This window comes from Chelon labrosus (assembly GCF_963514085.1).
Source record: "Chelon labrosus genome assembly, chromosome: 17".
NCBI lineage: Eukaryota > Metazoa > Chordata > Actinopteri > Mugiliformes > Mugilidae > Chelon > Chelon labrosus.
Window position 1 is genome coordinate 8,632,164 of NC_140350.1, and position 21,473 is coordinate 8,653,636.

The following is a 21,473-nucleotide window of genomic DNA, read 5'->3' on the forward strand; positions in this document are numbered from 1 at the left end:
CTACAGGGTCATAGAAGCAGCCGCCGGGCTGACGGGTGATGGTGTTGAATACTGAACAGGGGAAGGCTTTCTCTCTGAGAGGAGGTCCCTGGAGACCTGTGGTGAAGGAGGGCTTACAACCATCTGGAGGGCTGCAAAAGCCCCGCCTCCTAATTAACCCGTTCAGCCTCACAGTCTGAGACCTGGCAACCCGTCTCCATGGCAACAGCCCAGTGCAGGGATGGAGGGAATAATGGATGCGGGGAGGGAGAGAGAGCAGCAGCAATCAAAGGCGAGGGAGAGAGCGGGGAAGCAGTGCGGTTCAAAACTATGAAATCGGCTGAAATGTGCCTTTAGTGTCCATTTACATGTTGTGATGCAATTTGCTCCAACTTAACATTCCCTCTACATCTACATTTAGTGAGTGGTTTGGTTTGTGGTTTGCAGTTAATCTGCTTTGGGTGGCCTTGGACTCTAGAAGAGAGCAATGCGCAGGTGTTTGATAATTTATAACCTTCACATAAGCACAAACACAGCAACATTTCCCATTGTTTAACAGAGAAAACAAGTATCCAGGGAGAGATTTCTCACTTCAATAAGTTATTCCACTCTGTATGTCTGTATCTCGGAAGGGAGCAGAGCCACGTCCTTGGTTATGGCTGCAACATGATCCATGTCTCCACCGTCCTTCCTGTTTTCCTCCCCCTCTTCTTCACATCTGTCTCTCTGTGTTCATCTAGGTCAGGGCTGGTCAGAAACACAGCCATTCATCATGCTTGATGCTCCGTGCGCTGGAGGGGTCTCCAAAGGCTTTCTCTCGCACAGGTCATTACTGATTAAACATCCTAATTGTGTTTTTATGGGACAGCTCGGGGCCGTCCTCCAAGCACCTGGGCATTGTAATGGATCTGTAATCTTCACAACTGAGAGGTGTTCTGAAATGTAACCAAGTACATGTTACAGTGCAAAACACAGGTACACCGAACATGCATAACATTATGACCACCTTCCTAATATTGTGTAGGTCTCCCTTGTGCCTCTAAAACAGTTGTGATTCATCAGAGAATGGACATGGGCCTTCTGAGGGTGTCCTGTGGTGTCTGGTAACAGAATGTTGTTAATGGGAGCCTTTGGGTCCTATGGGTTGAGGGGAGGGGCCTCTGTGGATCATCCCACAGATACTCGATCAGTTTGGGATTTAATGAATTTGGAGGCCAGGTCAACACCTTGTGCAGGTTTTCATGTTTTTTTTAGTTGTTCCTAAACCGTTTTGTGTGTGTGCCTGTGTCAGGCTGCATCCTGCTGGGGATGACTGCTGCCATCAAGGAGTGTCATTGCTATGGGGTGGGGGTGCCTGGTCTGGTCTAGGTGGGTGGTACATGTCTAAGTAACATCCACACAAATGCCAGGTCCAAAAGTTTCTCTGCAGAACATTGTATTGTCACAAGATGGTCAATGTTATTTAGTTTTCCGGTCATAATGTTGTGGCTGATCGGTCTATTTGATTCCTCTCTGTGTATCTGACAACTGTGTTTTTTTTCCATACTAAACATCGCATGAGTACATTGTTACTGATTAAATTAACAATAACTGTAAAAGGAGGAGGTTCCTGGAACTAAGGAACGTGCAGACACATATTTTTTGATTTGTTGTTTTATAGAGTCAGTGAATTTGCCGTTTCCATGACTAATGAAATGTACCTACTGAACACTGTGTCCACTTCAGTTATAATGACTTCAGTGTCAGTTCATATTTTTGCAGGAAGCTATGGAACCTGTAAAATAGTATTGTCATATTAGCTCCACCTCAACCAACTGCAGCAAAATGTTATTTACACTGTTACGTACATTTGTTGGATAAAGCTTTGTTCGTTGATGCTAACCTTCTTAGATGCAGAATTATTGAAGTCACCTATTAAATGCAGCTGCACATTGAGGTAATGTCAAGAATATAAATGCTGCTTCCACCACTGATGGAAAACTATCCCAATTCAGTTGTTACCATCTCAGAAAACGCTCTAAAATCTGGCCCGTTTGATCTTTTAAAGACTATTTTCTATGGTTTTTTTCATCTCGCCTGGCTTATTGTTACGGCCTTTTTACACGTCTGAACAATAAATCAATGTCATGACTTCAGATGGGACAAAATTCATCTGCCAGGCACTGGACCAGAACAAGGAAAAGGAAAAGGAAAAGGAAAAGGGATCCTATCACTCTGGTTTTAGCAAGTCTTCATTTGCTCCCAGTATGTTCTGCTCCCAGGCTGTTATAGGCACCTTGACAGATGTCTACTGTCCGTTCCAGGGGCCAGGCTGAAAACAAAAGGTGGCATGTCTCAGCATAAATAACAAACAATGTTTTTCTCATCCAACTGATACATCTGACCAGAAAACCATCAGCGGTGATCTGTCGTCTTCGCACGCTCCTCCCTGGGTTTTAAATAATTTGTGAGAGTATCTTCAAGATGACTGAGTTGCTAATTAAGACCGACAGATCGAGAGTTACGTCTCCTCCCCCGGCGCTTGTTACTCTCTCAGTGCACAATTACACTAATCCCAGCAATCTTCAGCACCACTGATGGGCTGTGACGGGGCGCCGCCTCCGAAACAGGGAGCTCAGCTTTAATGTGCACATTTTGTCTGTTTCTCTCTTCCCATGCATCGTCACACTGTACATAATGTCATTTTCTATAAAACAGAGTGCAGACTGTAATGAGGGAGGACCAGTCTAATGAGCAGCAGTATGAACTTGTTGCAGGTTGTTTACACCAAAACCTCCAACCAGCTGCTTTATTAAGTCCCCCCCCCCATCAATTTATGTTGTCCTGTTTCTTTCGTCTCCCTCTCTCTTCCTCAGCGAAAGCCGTAAGTGAAATATGAGTTCTTGCCTAATGAGACGCTCCTTGTGCTTTTTAAGGAAAGTAGGTGATCCACTGCTCTTTAGTTTATGTCATAGACTTCTGGCGGGAGAGCAGGTTCAGCTCCAGTTTTTGTCCAACAGGGATACGTGTGGGGCGTTTGACAGTGGATCAGCTCTGTTGGTGCAGGCTTGTTTCAGTGTTGCTCATCGGATTAAACTTGAGAGTGGAGGGTAACAAACTTCAGATGAGCAAACTGTACCTGTAAAACCTTAAAAAACCGTCAAGTATTGAAATCTCTGTCTTTTAGGCTGTACTGAGGCAGTGCTCTTCTACAGTTGCTTGTGTGTGATGAAATTTAAAGCAGTCATCTTCTTAGATCCTTGTCGGAAACGGGTGGCTTCTTTAACCATAATGTGACTCCACCAGCAATAATTCAATCAAAGGTTCACGTGTGCTAGTACGCCCTTGATATTTTGCCCTCAAGTAAAGATGATATTCTTTCTAATGCCACACCCGTATTTGTTTCAGACTTTAGACCCTATTGGTTGGAGTTCCCCTTTAAGACGACAAATAGTTAAACGACCTCAAAGAAATCCATCAATTAAGATGTCTCCTACTGTTGGTGCACTGAGGCCTCACCGTTTCCATGTCAGGCTTGTGTAAGCAGCAATCCTGGACCATAATTGGTTTCTGGACTGTAAAGAGGTATGTCCATACAGAATGTTAAACTCAGACGGACTTACCCTCCTCTTTCAGCAGCTGAATGTGGGACCCGGCTGCTACTTCTCTGCACAGTGAAGCTCTAACATCCAAGGGAAGTATATTTTTAGAAAACACTTTATAACACAGCCAACAGCTCAAAGTGTGTGAGTCATTTGCTGGAGTCGTTTTAGAGGAAAATAGAAACAAATACGATGAAATAAATTATTTTTAACAGTCGTGCTCTCCGTAGACTTCAAGCATCACACTTACACTGTAGATATTTAATATAAGGGTCTTCATGGAGGTAACAGATGCCTTTTTGAACAAGAACAAGATGAGAAATGGGTCTTGAATTTGCTTCTAGCAGGAGCTTCTATGCAGCGCTCACATAGAGGTTCATTGAAGCTGGAGTAGAACACAAACTTGGTCAGAATTTGCAGATTTTTTTAAGGCTGCTACTGTCATTTAACTAGAGGAAAACATGAGAATAATGTAACGTACAACATAGATTGTTATTTTAACTGCACAGTAGTAGTAGTACATTGAATGTACAGTCAAGTATAAATACGCAATAAGTATTTTACTAGTATCTGTTTCAAGCAAAACTGAAAGAAACGTATTGATTCTTAATACTTGATTGTACATTTAATTTAATGTACAGCTGTATTATGAAGTGTCACTGTGGGAAAAATAAATTAAAATAAAATAAAATGAGTTTGAACAGAAAAAAGGAGCATTTTTGGAACGGTTACCTACGATTCATGTTTCTTAGAGGTATTTAGAATTTGCCAGCCCACTCAAAATTCCCTTGCACACTTAATGCGTTCAACTAAGCACACTAAAGGTCTCATTTCAACCACAGTCATTTTAGTAGTCTTAAATCTTTCTCTCTTCAGACCATGCAAATATCCCACCTAAAAATGGCAAGAATTACAATACAGGATGGATATCTGCAACTTATGCTTGTTTATTTACACTAAATTAACATACAGTACCGTTTTTTATGTTGTTGTAATTGTTAAGCACTTCATGGTGTGGTATAAGTACTAATAATAGTGACATATTCCTTCAAAATAAAATGCATGAAACCAGAAAATGATGTAGCACCTTTGCGATAATGCCGTGGGTCAAACAGCCGTGACCTTTGAGTCAGGAGCTGTTTCAAACATGCGTGTTTCAAATATGTGCATTTCCTTTTGGATAGCAGAAATATTAAATCTATATTTTGTGTGTTTCCCCCCCATCTTTTTCTAATCCTCCTTAATCACCAAATATTTACAGTACAGAGCAGCAGTCTCCGTGTAAAGGCGTGTCAGGCTCCGTCCGCACAGGCAGAACTACTCAGTCTGGTTCACGTCTAGGGCAAAGCGTACGACTCCCCCGCTCCGTCGAGGCTCGTCCCTCTCCAGCAGTGGCTGTGGTTCTCCTCCAGCAGCACCCTGGGAATGATGATGACTGGGTCGGAGAACCTCGTCCTTAGCATCTCTAGGAGGCAGCACATGGTTAAGGTAGCGGAGGAGGAGACAGAAAGAGACACATGATGAGGCATTTCTCTCAGGCGAAATCATCGGGTTGAGCTGAGGTGAGCACCCTGTGACCGCTCATTTCAGAGTGTACATATATAAAAACTTAAAATATGCTAACAAGGCAGCCTTCTTTGCTTGCCACAAATATTACGTAACAATGCCTAAGGTCAATTTGGAAACTGGAGAGTACCTAATCATGAAGTAAGTCTTTGAAAACTTGACAATCAAATGTGCTGCGTCGTTGGAATACTGATTTCCAATGATGCATGGCACAGCTTTGCATTTAGATCAATTCAAGCCGCTCGTTTCAATCTACACTTTAGCCCCGTTCATTTAGCCCCAGCGCCTTTTACGAACTACACAATGCCAGTAGTGCAATGAGGGTCTCGGGGTGTCCTTTAAATAAAACGAACAGCTACAAGATGCAGTGCTCAATGGAACTATCCAAATCACATTTGAGTGAAAAAAAAAATAAAAAATACACGATGAGGACAAATTAGATCATTAACATGCACTTACAATTTCCTTTGAAATGCCTCTTTCCAAAGCAGCATCGCTTCCCTCATTCCATTCATACTCACCCCTCAGCTTATAGCGGTGCTAACACTCAGAACACGTAATCTAGATAAGAGTGCAAAGCCTAGACCAAATTATTGAACATAAACTCGGATTGCAGGTCCAACAGAAAACAGTGGCAGCATGCTTCAGGGACTGATTGTTGCATGGAAAAACATGTGCACATAACATGAAACCTTTAGTTTTGAGATGCAAAGTGCTATGTGTTCTTAAATAGTGCATGTCCACTAGATGTACGTGAGTGCTTCATGAATGAGGGGGGATAATTTGACGATCTGTTCATGCAATTTGCTGTAAACATGGGTGTGTTACAGCCGTTGGGTCAAGAATGGTTGGGGGTGACTATGCTAAACTTGAGGCCTCCTTAAGAAAAGCTGCCTTAAGGAACCTTACATGTAGGATGTGACAGGCAGGCAGGCACCCTCCTACTCTAGTGTCCATATGGAAGAGAAATATAGAGGGGAGTAGACCAGAGATAATGTGGTGGTTCACCAGAAAAACAAACAAAACTGTGCCACTGTAATAGAAAAGAAACGTAAATCACAACTCTATGAGCATGTATGAATGGGAATGAGTGGCATTTGTGGCTCTATTTCTTTCCCCTGCTCCTGTGATCGATTACCTGGGATTGGGTAGTGCACAGCCCCACAGGTGTTGCTTTAGAGTCTGCACCCAGCCAATATCTCGGATTGGCTGGCAGAGTTGTATGTAGTGGTACTGTTTTAGCACAACCCTTCAAATGAATCAGAATGTCACTCATTAGCACAGTACAGGTTGGACACAGCATCATCCAAATGTGACATCCTCATATACTCCAACTATGACACCAGACTATAGAGACAATGTGATCTCAGCAAGTGTAACATCACACATACAGTATGTGGTTGATTTTTGCATCATTTGCACACTAACTGGTGGACTAAGAAGCACATGACATCTTATTCTGGAATAAGTTTCCGGACATCCTTTCACATGCATGTTGCTCTCTAAACCTGATGAGTCCTTGGAATATATTGAGACACGATGCAATAATAATATATTCTTCAGTTCTCACGTGAGGGCAACGTGCAGGGTTCAGGAAAAGATGCCAGAGCTCATGCCAGAATGCGGCGCAGGCCTGGATAAGCACAGAAAGAAGTTCTCTTCCATGTGGATTTTTTTTTTTCTTTCATAAATGTCGTCCGTCACAAAGACAAAGACTGGGACAGGAGAAACGCTGACAGACACCTGCAACCACTGATCGTTCACCGCTCCTCTTAACAAAATGAAGCAAGGAAGACACTGCTTTTTCTGCTTTTTGCATTTATTCGTGATGTTTCATTAAATACGAGCAAGCAGATAGAACACAAGCACGTCACAGAATTATTATTATTATTTTTCTTTTTTTTTTTTTTGCCCAAGACATAACTTTCATCACCATACTTTCTATCCTTATTTGCCTAATAATCACAAAGATAGCACCGGGTGTGTGGTGTTTACATTTACTGCCCCTACAAGCCCCCTCCCTTGTGTTACATGACAAAACGTCCCCCCAACCAAAGGCTGCAAAATGCTAATGAGTCGGGCCCTCATCCCGGATGGGGCACGTGCTCAGCTTGGATAGACATGGCGGCGGCGGCGGCGGCGGTGGTGGTGGTGATGGTTGCTGCTGTCTCGGACGTGACAGAAAACAGAGAAGTCATCAGATGCTGAGTGGCAGGGCTAATGAGAACAGCGAGGTGTGTGTATGTGTGGGAGGGGGGGGCTGCAGCGGAGCACAACGATAGATTGACCCGTGACAAGACTGTACAGTGCTCTTCTAAGTTATAACAAAGTGTCTCTCTCTAAATATAGACGCTAGGACTTGAAGAAAGCAGCCGGATGCTTTGGACTGAGAGTAGAGTCGGCCTCAGCCAACATGTAGCCCTGCTATCATATATAGACAAATATATATGTACAAAGGAGGTTATAACGGGGTCTAACAGATAAACAGTTACAGTACAACTTACTTCACGTTCCCTTTTCTCCAACACATCCTGCTGAGGACAAAAATAAATCCAGAGTGAACCCAGCTCCATCAAAATAACATGCTGTTTGGCCTTGAAATGCGGACAAACACAAGCAGAGCGAGCATTCAGAAACAGAGAGTGACGAACGGAGAAATCAGTTATTACGCTGAACGTCACTTCTCTGTTCCCCTTATAGTTTATATCACAATAAAAAAACATATTAGCATAGAGAAAAAAAACAAACATCTGATGTTACATGTAGCAGTAAACTGTTCCTAATTTATTTTTCAGTGCTTCAACCATACAGCTCCTTGTTTAAAGGTGAAGTGCTATTAAGAGGCGATACGAGCCGTCTGCTATCGTCCGACGGCAGACTGATCACATTGGTTACGGTCAGGCTCAACAGAGTGCATAATAACAACAAAAAGGCTTAAAGGAGGTGTGTGTGTGTCTGCTGCTGCAAACACACACAGTAATTGGTGCATCAGTCCTGTTGGAGGTGATTACACCGAGCCAGTGAGACTGACAGCTCCGTGCACGTGGCAGATGGACACAAACATTTTCCAAACAGCTCCACTGAACTCAGATCCTGAGACAGGCTGTTACTGTAATGTTAGGCGTAGTAATGGAAGGGGAATCTAATTCAGTGGGATTGCTCTATGACAGGTGTTCAACGCATAGTCGGTTTAGCGTGACCCAGATGGTTTGTTGGCTGTACATATAAAGGGGAACAAATGCTGAATGGGAAAACAAGGTGTTTTTTTTTTTGCCATAGATAAATTAAAGACAATTTAGCGCAGCGTACAACAGGGTTTAGTTCAAAATGAGACATTTGATCACAAAATCACATTTCACAAAGCTTTGATGGCGACATTGCCCAATGCAGAGTTTGAGCACCGTGAACAGACAACAGAGTAGCAAAGATAACAGAGCAGGTACAAAACAAGCCGTGGATCAGACATTCAGCGGGTCATTTATCAAAGATTTTCAGATTTGCTCTTCATTTTTTATTATTTTTTGTTTCCAAAGTGCCAATTCGGTGAACTTTTTTTCTACAAAGAGAGAAAACAAAAGACCCAAATCCTTGATAAACTCAACAAAGCAATCTGCTCAGTTGATCAAAGCCAACCCTTCAGACTTGCTTGTCACTGGGCCCATGCAACAAGAGCCATCCATTGGCTAGCCAGGCAGCCGGTAGCCATGGCAACCTGGAGATGGAGGCGAGCAGAGTGGGGGTTGGTGGGCGGCATCAAATGGCTGGGAGAGAGGAGAGGATGCTCCCGCCCACTCGTTACTATGGCGATCTAATGTAGCGTGAGGCGGGCGGAGCGAAGGCATGTCATGTTCAAACCCGATGTCTTATTCTGGTATTATTGTACAAACAAAGCCAAGAGGTAGAGAGAAAGGAGAAGAATGAAGAAAAGAAGGAGAAAGAGACCAAAGAGGGAAGAAGAGAAAGATGAGACGAGAACCTTGAATCAATTTTGCAGCCTCTGTGTTTGTTGTCCCCCAAAAAAACATAAGAAAGAAAAGAAGAAGTAGTGCTATAAATGATTTTTTACTCTTTTGCCTCAGCCAGTTTGTTGTTCATCTCTTTACTTTTCTCCTTGTCCCCCACCGCCGGCCGGCTCTCGCTCTGGTTCTCCGAGGTCGTCTTCTTGGAGCCCCTCAGCGCGGCGCTCTGCTTATCTTTGGCTTTCTTCACTGGCTTGCCCTGGCCTGCCGCTGTGGCCCCGGGCCTTTTGGGTTTAGAGCGAGGGGCACTATACCTGTCAACCTACGGATGTCGGATAGCGGAAAAGAGATTCCTGAGCTGAAATGCCTGTTGTTGCTTTTCATATCCAAAACTGTGTCGTGCAATGAGGTGAACATGGAAAAATAATTCACAGCATTACAGTAATGTACACCGATCAGGCATAACATTATGACCACCTTCCTAACATTGTGTATGTCTCCCTTGTGGCTCCAAAAACAGCTGTGACTCATCAGAATATGAACATAGGCCTTCTGAGGGTGTCCTGTGGTGTCTGGCCTTTGAGTCCTATGGGCTGAGGGGAGGGGCCTCTGTGGATCATCCCACAGGTACGTGATCAGTTTGGGATCTCGTGAATTTGGAGGCCAGGTCAACACCTTCTGCTGTTTTTCTTTTTTTTTTTTTTAGTTGTTCCTAAACCGTTTTTGTGTGTGTGTCTGTGTCAGATTGCACCCTGCATCATTGCTATTGGGTGGGGGTGCCTGGTCTGGCTTAGGTCGGTGGTACATGTCTAAGTAACATCCACACAAATGCCAGGTCCAGATGTTTCCCAGCAGAACATTGGATTGTCACAAGATGGTCAATGTTGTTTACTTCTCCTGTCAGTGGTTTTAATGTTGTGGCTGATCGGTGTAAATACGTCCCCTGCTCTCATTTCTTTCCCCTTGTTTTTACTGATTTAACACCATATTACAGAGTGCGGTGTGTTCTCACCTGCTTGCTGGGGTCTATGTAAGGCTCGCTGTACAAGCTGCGTATCCTCCTCCTCTCCAGGGCCTTGTTATCAGTGGCCTGCAGCGGAGCTTGTCCCTTGAACGTAGCACTGTAGCTCGTCTCTAGGCTCGTCTTCTCGTCCGGTGGCAGGTACGTGGACTTGGCCCGGATCATCTTTACCGGCTTCACATCTCTGTAAGCCTTGAACTCGGTACTGCGTGGAACAACAGGACATCGTTAGAAGACGTACTGGCTTTTAAGGTCTCAGCTGCTTTCATGAAAGTTAAATGAGAAGGCTGATACCAGCCTCACGTCTGTCTGTTAAATATTAGAGTACAACCGCAGAAGATGGAGATACTCAAGTACGTCAAACACACAGTCAAGGAATAACCCAGCACATTACTTCAGTTTTTTCCCTGAGAGAAACACAAATGGCTTTTGTTTTTTTTCCTTCTATGGACACAGCTAGGTTACCGGTTTCAACAAAGCAAATTACCGCATTTCACAAAATCTTCACCTTTAAAATAACCCATTTTATTTTCAGAGGCACTGTAGGCGTGAGGAGGTACGGAGCACAGTTTGATGGTGTGATATTGTGTAGTCCTCACACAGCAGTCCTGAAGAAGGTCAGCAGTGTGGCGTTCCCACAGAGCGGGTGGCCTGCGGCATGTGTTCAGTTTCAGTCTCCTTACATCTAAAGCTGTATGAACGTACAGTATGGGCTACAGAGGAGCGCCGCGGCTGAACACCAAGGTGCACATCAAGGTCATTTCTTTAATATAGCACCCTGCATTGCTCCTTCTCGCTCATTTACCCTTTATTTCTCTCTGCAGTGTGCCGTATTCCCTCAGCATTACTCAGCATCGGAGCTACAGTAGATACCATATGCTACAGATGCACCAGCTGTATTATTGCTTCAGAAATGCAATCACAGTTCAACCGTATGCCACCAAATTGCCTGTTTTGTATGATCAGGATTGAAGATATTAAATTTATTAAAGAAACGTTGCAAAACCTGAGAGTGAAAAGCCAGAACAAGAGAAAATAATTAGCCATCTTATGCTTAAGAATGACCTAAACAAATAGTTTCTGATCAATATGTAAGTTGTGTCTGATTATTTGTGTACCGCCATCAATTCATTGTCAGGAATGTGGAAAAGCACTGAAACTCTGCTCACAGAAACCCTGAAATTGCATTTTCTTTCCATCACACCGTTCTCAGTTAGCCTTGTGAAACCAGGTGGCGCTTTAGAAAACAGCTCCGTTCAGACACTGTGATATGACTGAATTCTTTTTATGCTGCTGTCTTGAAGAAAGAGGTTTTCATCTGAAGACCACTTTCAACTCGTTAAAAAAACAGAAATGGGGCAGTTATTAAAAGAAGACTATATATAAATCACTATCTTTAATTTGTTTGTCTTCATGGATTGGGCTATTGGCTCAGTGTATAGCTCTGTATAATATAATTTTAACTCCATGCCTTGATTTCTCTAGTTTCGGGTTAACTAGCACTTTTGCACATAGTAACAGTGATGTATTATTCATCAATGAAAGTGTACACCCACTGACATTGCTGAATTTTCACCTGTGTCCTGCAACAGGATGCTGAGATGAGGCAGCTTATTACAAAGCGCTCTGGGTTATTCCAGTCAGAGGACATCTATCAGTCGTACCCCGTGGCCCCGGTGAAAACCCATTAAGGCTCAGGGCAAACGCTAAACACCAACACAAGCGCTGTCGAGGCTCAGTGACACGTTCCCGTTCTCTGTGTCGATGAAGAAAAACCCTGTATTAGGCAATGCTGCTGAGTGTGGACCGAGGGGCAGACAAGGTCATGCTGCTGTACCGCAGCCCCATTAGAAGAATTTATAAGCCCAGGTCGTACCGAAAGACATGCAATCGATAACGAGAAGCCATGGAAAACAGCTACAGAGACAACGCGAGCCAGTGTCTTTGCATCTTCTAATGTACAGCTCTGAGGCAGGGAGCCGTGAGATCTGTAGCCAAGCTGATTTTACATTACGAGTGTGAAAGCTGGGTTCTGACCTCAGATGTTCTCGGGGTGGGTTGTCATGAGACACCACCACGCAGGAATGAGCTGATAAACAAAAACAACAGATTGTGTGATGAGTTAGGCTCAGTCCTGGATTTATTGTTTTTTATTCTTTAGTTTATAAGTATGTGGTTCTTCTGTCTTAGTAGTATGTTGATACAACTGATGAATATAGCATGAACAAGACTAACAAGACCATTCAACTGTTCATTACTACTTCTACTTCATAACACTGTACTGAACAGTTTACATTTAGATTAGTGACACTTATTCATCATCGTCATCATTTTGCATCTTCACTTCCTTGCATCATCAGTTTTAACAGGAAGTATACATGCCTAGATACTACTTTTATTCTACACTGCACTGAAGGACTCAGATAAGATTGGGCACTGCACTGTCTTGTAACCGGAAGTGATTTTGTTAGAGCTAAATGCCAACTTCAGCATGCTAACATGCGCACAAGGACACTGCTAGTATGTTGAGGTAAACGGATACAGTGTTTACCATCTTAGTTTAATGTATTAGCACGTTGACACTTGCTAATTAGAACTGAAACATAACATATATCACCATGCTGACAAATGCTGCCACCCCAACAGGAATATATGCTATAAATAAAGTTGCTCAAGTATTTTATCTTAGCCTTTGCAAAAGGTTGCTTTTGACGCCTTCTCGTTATAAATATATAATTAGTTTAGGTTTAATTAGCTGTCAGGCAACATTTAAGCAGCTCCTTGTGTCAAACGAAACCACAGCATGAAATGTCACTTCACCATAATGTGAAAAGCAAACGATTTACAACACAAAGGCTGATGACAGGGACATAGCCGCTGAATACAGGCGTCCCTTCCTCCGGTGGCGCAGGGGAGAGGTGGAAATCACAAAGAGAGCGTTACGTAACAGGGCTGAAGTCCACTTCCAGCGCTCGAATGGGCCGAGAAGCCGCGATGCAAAGGCAGGTTACACAACCATGTCCAAGTCCGAGGGGATAAAGCCCCCCAACGTGCCACCACAGGGCGTGTGTATGACAGAAACATAGAAAAAGAGACAGATTGTTAGTGCAGACAGGATTCACAGTGTGAAACACCGCTGCTATTCATGAACATATGACTGGGCAACAATACAGCCTGTGTCTCTGAGGCCAGGGTGTACTAGGTACGTGTTTAAAAGATTGCGTGTTGAGAAAAGGTTTCTTGGTTCGAGGGGCTGTCGTGTCGCGGAGTTGCATCTAGCTGCTGCACACAAAATAAATGTGAAGACGCAGCAGGGTGAGGTTCACGTGAGGCTGTTCCACTGAGCTAAGGAGACATAGACGGCTATAGCTTCAATTAGTGTTAAGATGTGTGCATTTTTAGGAGCAACAAAGAAACTAGTGGTTCATTGACAGTGTTAGGTGCAGCACACTGAGATAAACCTCTCTGTTTGACTGTAGATGTTGTGTTTTTTTGTTTCGCGTCATGTGAGACGTTATATCACGTTGCACAAATCCTCTCCAGAACACAATATTTTCAACTATCTTGCCTTCATCATGTTGCTATCTGAGTTTGTTTTCTGCTTTCCTTATTTAGAGTACAGTCCAGCATCCATCCATTAGTCAAGTGACTTACATTGCCATAGATACTAAATACACAGAGCAACAAAGGAATCACCTACAATTAATAGTTTTACATTAAGGCTCCTGCTGTCAGCAAATGGTGAAACATGCACAGGAAGATAAGATGCGCTATCTATGCCATATCTAGAGTGTGTATCTGTATCGTTAAACCATATCTGAGTACTGTCACCTGCAGAAAAGCTTCATCATTTAGAAGCTGGAACCAGAGAATTGTGTTTTCTGCTTGAAAAATAAATTACATTATGAATAGATGTAATAAAAATAACAACAATAATACAATCATAATAAAAAAAAATGAAATCAGCATCCCAGGCTGTACTGTCACACCACCTGATATTCCACCCTGTGTCACTAAAGCTGCTTTGGATGCTGACCCCGCTGACCCGCTGTGGCGGAGGGGACGCTCGGAGAAAGACCTTATCTCTACGAACGAATGCTGGCACGGACGGGGGTGGAACCGCGCCAGGGTACAGCACTGCTGAGCTTCACACAGCCGTGCTCTTACATGGTACAATCTGGACCGCTCACAGTGGGGCAGCCGCGAGAGATACGCTTTTAAACACGCGCACACTTCTGCGCCGCGGAATCAAACTGTGTTGAGCTGCACAAGCTGTCTTTACACTTTACAGTACAATGAGACATTATTGGCAGATCAGAGAAAGCCACCCAGGAGAAGGGTAAAAAAGTCACTCAAATTAGCTTCTGTAAATCCATCCCATTGAGAAAAAAAAAAAAGGAAAACTGTGTTTTAAAAGTCTTAATCAATAATGCAAGCCTTTGGCTGCAGGGAAAGCTCCCAAGGACTTACAAGAGCTACAGGAAGAACAGAAATACCACGTAAACTGCTCAGCGGAATATAACACATAAATAAATAAGTACATGTTTGCAGTATTCATCACTTTTTAAAGTAAAATATACAGCTATACATAGCCATAAACCCATGCAAAAAAGATAGTTCCTAAGTCTGGAAAAACCACATTTGAGCAGAAAGTACGTAGGGAAAGTACGCAGACAGACATGAAAGTGAACCAGAATGCACAAAAGCAGGGCCTCGCCTTAATGGGTTGCAGCCTTCATGTAGACCTGTGCTTCCCTACACTAGCCACTAGTCAGTCCACAGATTTTAGTCATGTAAGAGGGGCTGAGATATTTCAAGACAAAAACAGAAACATTGATCTCATTGTGCTAGAAGAATATTCATGAGAAAGTCATTATTATTCGTCCCCAGGAGACCATGAATACATGTTGGCAACCCATCCCGCAGTTGTTGAGGTATCATGTTGTAGTACCCACGCAGTGAACCAGCCACAATATTCTGTCCTACACTCCTGTCTGTATCTCCAAACCTCCTCAGTTAACCTTACCGATTCTTTATTGATCCAAAAGATGGAGAAACAGACGGAAATACTAAAGCGGAAACACGCTACTACCAAGCGGACCAATCACAGCTCTTGCGTTCCGTGTCGGCGCTGCGCGTAGTTACATTTCTGGGGAGGTGCACGTCAGGCTATGGCGCTAGGCTCTGCGAAGGCTCTGCGCAGGTGTCTACGATGACGCCGTAGCCTCTGCGTCAACTTAACGCATAAGTCTAAGCTGCCTGTAAGGCTTTTACTGGTTTAGATGATGAGCAGGAAAATTCTGTTACACTGAACAAATCTGGTTATTCATATCACTGTGTACAAGATAAACTGTGTTTGCTCAGTTTACAACACAATCTGGTGATGTATGTGACCTGACCCTCTACACTGTACGTGTCCTGGTGTCCTGCAGCCTGCCTACTACAGACTTGAACAGGTCAGCATGTTGATGCTTTTTCCCTATCTAAACTGCCATGGATAAAAGTGTCTTTCTTCATTGCTCCAGAAGGGAGACGCTTGCATTGCCACCATTGGTTTCTGAAATCAGTATATAATGATACTTCAATAACCCGAAAATGAGACACTAATGCAGAATTTTACAGACTAAATTGTTTTAACAGTATACAAATGAGCAAATTTATGTCCATATGTGGAATTTTGCATAAAACAAAGTGAGACCAGTGACATAGTTTTCTGGGATGTTGTTGCTAATGGTGATTCTGGCTCTAATTCTACACCAGCTCTTGGTCAGAGATAAAGGGCTGGCCGGCTTCACTCGCCGTAATCCAAGGAATCGATCTGCCCACGCACTGTAGCAGAGCTTCACTTCCTAACAGTGTTTCTCGCTTTGTCAGAGCCTGGCTTCTGGTCAATACTCCGCCTTTCTCTGGGATCACTTGGCATCCTCTCCCTAATACAGCCTTTCTGTAGCTTCTCAGAAAATGGCTCAGCATGAACAGACAATTACAGCATTACAAGACACTTCAAATCATCACATGAAGGAATGTAATAATAGTGCAGCAAGTTTAAGTCAGACGTTAACACTGGTCCAGGCTTAATATGTTACAGTATCTTACATAATTCATTCATAACCAGGATCAAATCTGAAGATATTTCCCCATAAACGTACTGTAATACCGTAAAATCAGATTAGGCCGGTTACGTAAAAACGTCAGACCTCTGAACTGATGCAACAACTGACAACTGAACATCAGCTGAGATCTTGGCTGAGGATTACGTTTGGTCAACAATTAAATCACACTGACTGTATATTCCCAGCTCCCCTCCATGCCTGAGTCTCAGAGCTGCAGCAGAATGTGTTTCAGCATTCACTGCTTGTCAGTAGAAACACACTGACGCTTTGCAGACTCCCTGAGAGGATCATCTTTAAATCCACCACAATCCATTGGCTCCTTTACAATATACTGTCTTCTACCGAGTATCTGGAAACGTGACATAAAAGGCCAGCTGATGTTGAGTTCATTGTGTATCACTGTCTGAGAGAGACAGAGGAAGAAGAAGCTCCCGAGATAAAACTGCTGTGAGAAATATGTTGAGCTATGATATGTGACATAAACTGAGGATAAAAAATTCACGATCGCCCGGTCTCTCTCTGCATTAGTGAACTCGCTGAACCTGCCTCACAGCCAGCGCTCAAGCCCCGTTCTTCTTCGTTTTCTTGACGGTTCTTTCTGCAGCCTGCTATTGTGACAGCCGACGCACATCACATAATGCAACACGCGACGCTGACAAGACGAAGAACAGCCTTTGTCTTTCACAGAAGGAGCGTGCAGCAAAAGAAACAAACGCCAACAAAGACTGCTGCCCGTGAGAGTTATTCAAACATAATGCGGCGAGTTGGTGGTGAGATGAATGCTGGATGGGGCTCGGGACTGGGAGGATGTTTTTTGAGAACGCTGCAAGAAAGGGAACAGTTAACGCAGCGGTTGGCGGCAAAGAACAACCACTGCCTTTAGCATGTTCTCAGGTGCACTACAGAAAGAGAGCCGTTGTCTTCAAGTCTCTCACAACAACACTCGGTGGATGAATAAAAGTTCTAAGAAACAGTGGGTGGAGTGTCCTTGTCAGTAAAGAGAGCCGATGGGAGCGGGGCTTTGTGTTGAATTGCAGGGGCAAAACTGCGGTGCAGTTAGCAACGTGGCTAACGTTCCAGGTGGCTACATTTCTGTGTTTACTTTTGGTCGGACTTAAAAACAGGGGTTTAAAAGGATTAACTTGAACATCAATTTTTGTTTTGGAAAGCTGCAGATACACCTTGATTCCCTGAAACTTTGCAATGAAGGGCGACAGTGCATGAAGTTGGCATGAGAGTCAAAAGCCACCATAGTCACCTTACTGGAAACATGACAGGTGGAAATAAACAAAATATCTTTCAAAGAACTGTGACCGTGATTCATCCTGACACTGCAGCTTGTGCACGTCCTCAGAAACTGACGCCACATGTTAGCTGCTAGATGCGACTCAGCACTCGACCGGCGAGGGCACAGCACAGCAGCAGCAAGGTCAGCAGCAGCTTTGAATCACTGCAATAATGATGGAAAGTTTCTAAGGGAAACTGCAACGCTGTGGCTGCCATTTACTCTGCTGTGATCCCAGCATGGTACAACAGCCTGAGACTGACGAGAGAGAGTCGTTTGTTTAATTTATATAAAGGTTAAGAGATAATCAGTTCATACAGATCATCCTCGGGGGGACCTGAACGTGTGTGCCAGATTTTAAAGCAGTCCACCCGTTGTCCTACGAGACATTTTACTGAGAAACAAAAATGTCAAGCTCCTGGTGGCACTAGAGGACATGTCATAAGGATTCATCTTGTGGGGGATGTCAACGTGAAACAAGATTACATGCCAGTATTAGAAAGCCCAGAGGTGTGATGGAGATCAAATTGAATAAATGAGAGTTATTTAATAATGAATGATTGCCTATTAATAATTCATGTGCATGACTAAGTAATTTTGCCCTTTTTTGAATATCCTTTCATTTGCTGTGGCTCCTCCCCTCTTACAGAGGACGGCAACAAAGGCTGTACCAGTTGTTATGAACTGGATGTCATCCACCATATCATTAAAACTGTCTGTCATCCTGTCAAATCCTTTCTTTCTAATGAATATTCTTCTAGCACAATGAGATCAGTGTATCCTGTCCTTGATGGCAGCAGTCATCCCCAGCAGGATGCAGCCTGACACAGGCAACTCAAAAAACATGAAGAACAGCACAAGGTGTTGACCTGGCCTCCAAATTCACTAGATCCCAAACTGATCAAGCAGCTGTGGGATGATCCACAGAGGCCCCTCCCCTCAACCCATAGGACCCAAAGGCCCCCACTAACAACATTCTGTTTCCAGACACCACAGGACACCATCAGAAGGCCCATGTCCATTCTCTGATGAGTCACAACTGTTTTGGAGGCACAAGGGAGACCTACACAATATTAGGAAAGTCAGAATCTCAAAGCAGTGGGACCAATTTTCATGAAATTATTGTTATTGTGAAAAAGTCAAGAGTCATCCAATCATACTCTAACACATACTTCTTTTTGTGTGTGTGTGTGCACATGTGTGAGTGTGCTGTGTAAGCGTCTGCACACCGTCCTTGGGCGTTAACCCACAGCTGACCTGCTTTGCGCCTCCGCTGGCAGTGCGAGGCAGAGAGCTGACTGGGCTCCTGCTTGTCACGGTGCAGCCACTTCATGCCATGTGGGGGGAAATAACCCTGGGCTGCACCCTGCTGACTGCTCAACAACAACGGCACGCCAGCCAGGCACCAAACAGCTGTAAAGGCTCACTGATCCCATCGGCTCCATTCACCTCCGCCTGCCGAGTCACACTTCAGCCAGGCTTCCTCTAACAACCGCAAACCTGCACCCTGTGACAACGCTGAGTCAAAATACAAGACCTGGCAGTTTTACAGTGAGAGTATTCAACTGGCTTTTTAAGGTAAAACCCCGGATGCTCTTAAATGTCCACCAACAGATTATTGCAGCAGTGGAAATAAAGCAGAAAAATCAGTGTGAAACGTATTATCTCATGTGCTCATAACCAGCAGCCTTCACCAAACATTAACATGATGTAAACAAAGGATGCAAAGCCACAAAAGGCATGCGCACGGCAACTAGGACATGCTTGACTTGATGTGCATCCATTTACCATGTCCCATCATCCTCTGGAACATTGCGTAATCACACTGCCCCGTGGACCAAAACATCAACAGTGTTTGACAACCACTCCACCTTCACCTTACCGTTCAGTTTAATTATCTTCTGCAGATAAAATAAAAGCTGATGGGCTTCTCATGTTTCCACATGAGAACAAGAGTGTTAATACGAATAATGTTCTATTAGTCAACCCCTTAAGTCCTTTAGGAAAAATCCCAATTCCAGGGACTGCAATGCAACCAGTGACACACCTTTCAGACACTTCTTTTGGAGGATTTCCTCTCCGGCAATGCCTCCCATTGATCAACGGTCGGTATGAGGACCTTCAACTACACTGCATAAAAATGATTGCGCTGGAAAAGGGTTCTTTAAAGGGAGAAGGGTGTTGTTTTTGCAGGTGAGATGTTTCTGACTGTTGTTTTGTATCTTAAAAGACGGCATAGCTACAGTCAAGACAGGTATGTGACAGAAATCTGAATGTGAAAATCACAGCCCCTAATACAAAATAAGCTAAAAATGCATCATTTAGTTGTAATATTGACAACTAATTGTTATTTTTTTTGTAATTCAGTGACTATGCTGACTACTTATAATGAAATTCTTTAATTCTTTTTAATGGTGTTGAATGTGTGAAGCATCACTTTCACACTGTCCCAAAACTATCTAAGTGCTTCTGTTTTCATTGACACTTTAGGCTTCAATTAACCTATATTTAGTCTTTGTTAGAGTTTGGTGACCTAATAGACTAGTTTAGAGAGTTTTGACCTCCCTGACCTTTTCATGGACCTTAGTCATCCCTAACACCACAGACAGCAGAGTATATGAACTCACTTGTATGAGCTGCCGGCTGCAATCTCCTGTTTGATCTGTCTGTTCACCGCATCCACCGCTCTCCCTTTGCCCTCTCCCTCCACCTTCAGGACTACTTTCTTCTCCCCCTCTTGCTTACTGGGCCGCTTTTTCCTCTCTTTGCCGTGGAGGAGGTCTTTCTCCTGCACCTTGTCTGCGATGGCGCTCTTCTCCACGCCGCTGTCCGCATCCGCCAGCACCACGTGCTTTTTGCCGTGCCTGGACCTGTCAAGTGCGCGGTCGTCGCCGGTCGAAGGGGTTTTGGGTATCCAGGGGTGGTCGTACCTTTTCGGGATGGGCCAAGGCTTGAAGTCCTTCTGGTACTGGGTCTCGCTGTTGAACGGCGTCTCCGGTCCGTGGTACTCGTTCTTGGGCTTACAGCTCGGCTCGGGTCGCACTTTCCAGTGCTTAAAGTCCTCGCGCATCACCGAGCTGCACACGCGCTCCTCGGAGACGCACCTCCGCGGTGGCCGCACCGACGTAGCGGCGCGGGTATCCGCGCGAGACGGCTGCGTTTCTATGGCGACCCGGCCCTGGGGAGGGTGGAGCGGCGGCTGCAGCTGGATGTGCTGCATCTCGGAGACGTCCGTGTACTTGGTGAAGACCAAAGGCACCGCAATGTCAGCCTTGTCCAGCTGGTTCCAGAAGCGGGCCATGCAGCACGCCCTGCTGATACAGGGCCACGCCATGGTGAGGTGTGGAGCACAATTTCCACAAGAACCGAAAAGAAGGATAATAAATACCCTATCTGTCCACACTCCGGTACCCTGATATGAGAGAATCAAGATGTCCGTGCGCCAGGCTCCACGGATGCTGTCCAATGCTGTTGACGTTAAATCTGATCAGTCAATAGGTAAATCCATTGTGCTTTCAGAAACGGCTACAGTGGCGCAAATATGAACGAATTTGTTAAAAGAAAACAACCGCACAGACGTCTGCTCTGCTTCCCTCAGTGTCTGCTCTGTCCGTACGACCTGCTACATCACTCCACGGCAGGGCACTGCAAGGAAAACGGCCCCGCCCGCCTGCTCAGCATCCCGGAGACACAAAACTGGAGTCGAGGAGGAAAATAAAAGTCAAGTCAGGAGAGATCATGAATAGACATCCGGGTTAACCTGCAGCTTTAAAACCCCTCTGAGGCTCTCGTGTTTTACCGTAATTTCTGAAAAAAAACACCCCAAAGAAAACGAAGCTTCATAGCAGGACATTGGCGGCGACTTATCTTCGTGCCACACACCTGGAATAATTAATCTGAACAAGCTTTAATTTTGAAATGTGACTACTCGTTTCCTGTTAGCGTATGGCTGACTGACCACGGTGAACT

General features: G+C 44.3%; 1 protein-coding gene across 1 annotated transcript; it reads right to left on the bottom strand.

Annotated features, from left to right (window-relative positions):
- Positions 1-4,877: 4,877 nt before the first annotated feature.
- map6a (microtubule-associated protein 6a) lies at positions 4,878-20,838 on the bottom strand (the record flags this gene model as incomplete). Its single annotated transcript, XM_084564599.1, has 5 exons — positions 4,878-5,025; positions 6,265-6,375; positions 9,193-9,407; positions 10,098-10,311; positions 20,132-20,838. The coding sequence occupies 5 exons, from the start codon at positions 20,836-20,838 to the stop codon at positions 4,878-4,880; spliced, it is 1,395 nt and encodes a 464-aa protein (XP_084420725.1).
- Positions 20,839-21,473: the final 635 nt, after the last annotated feature.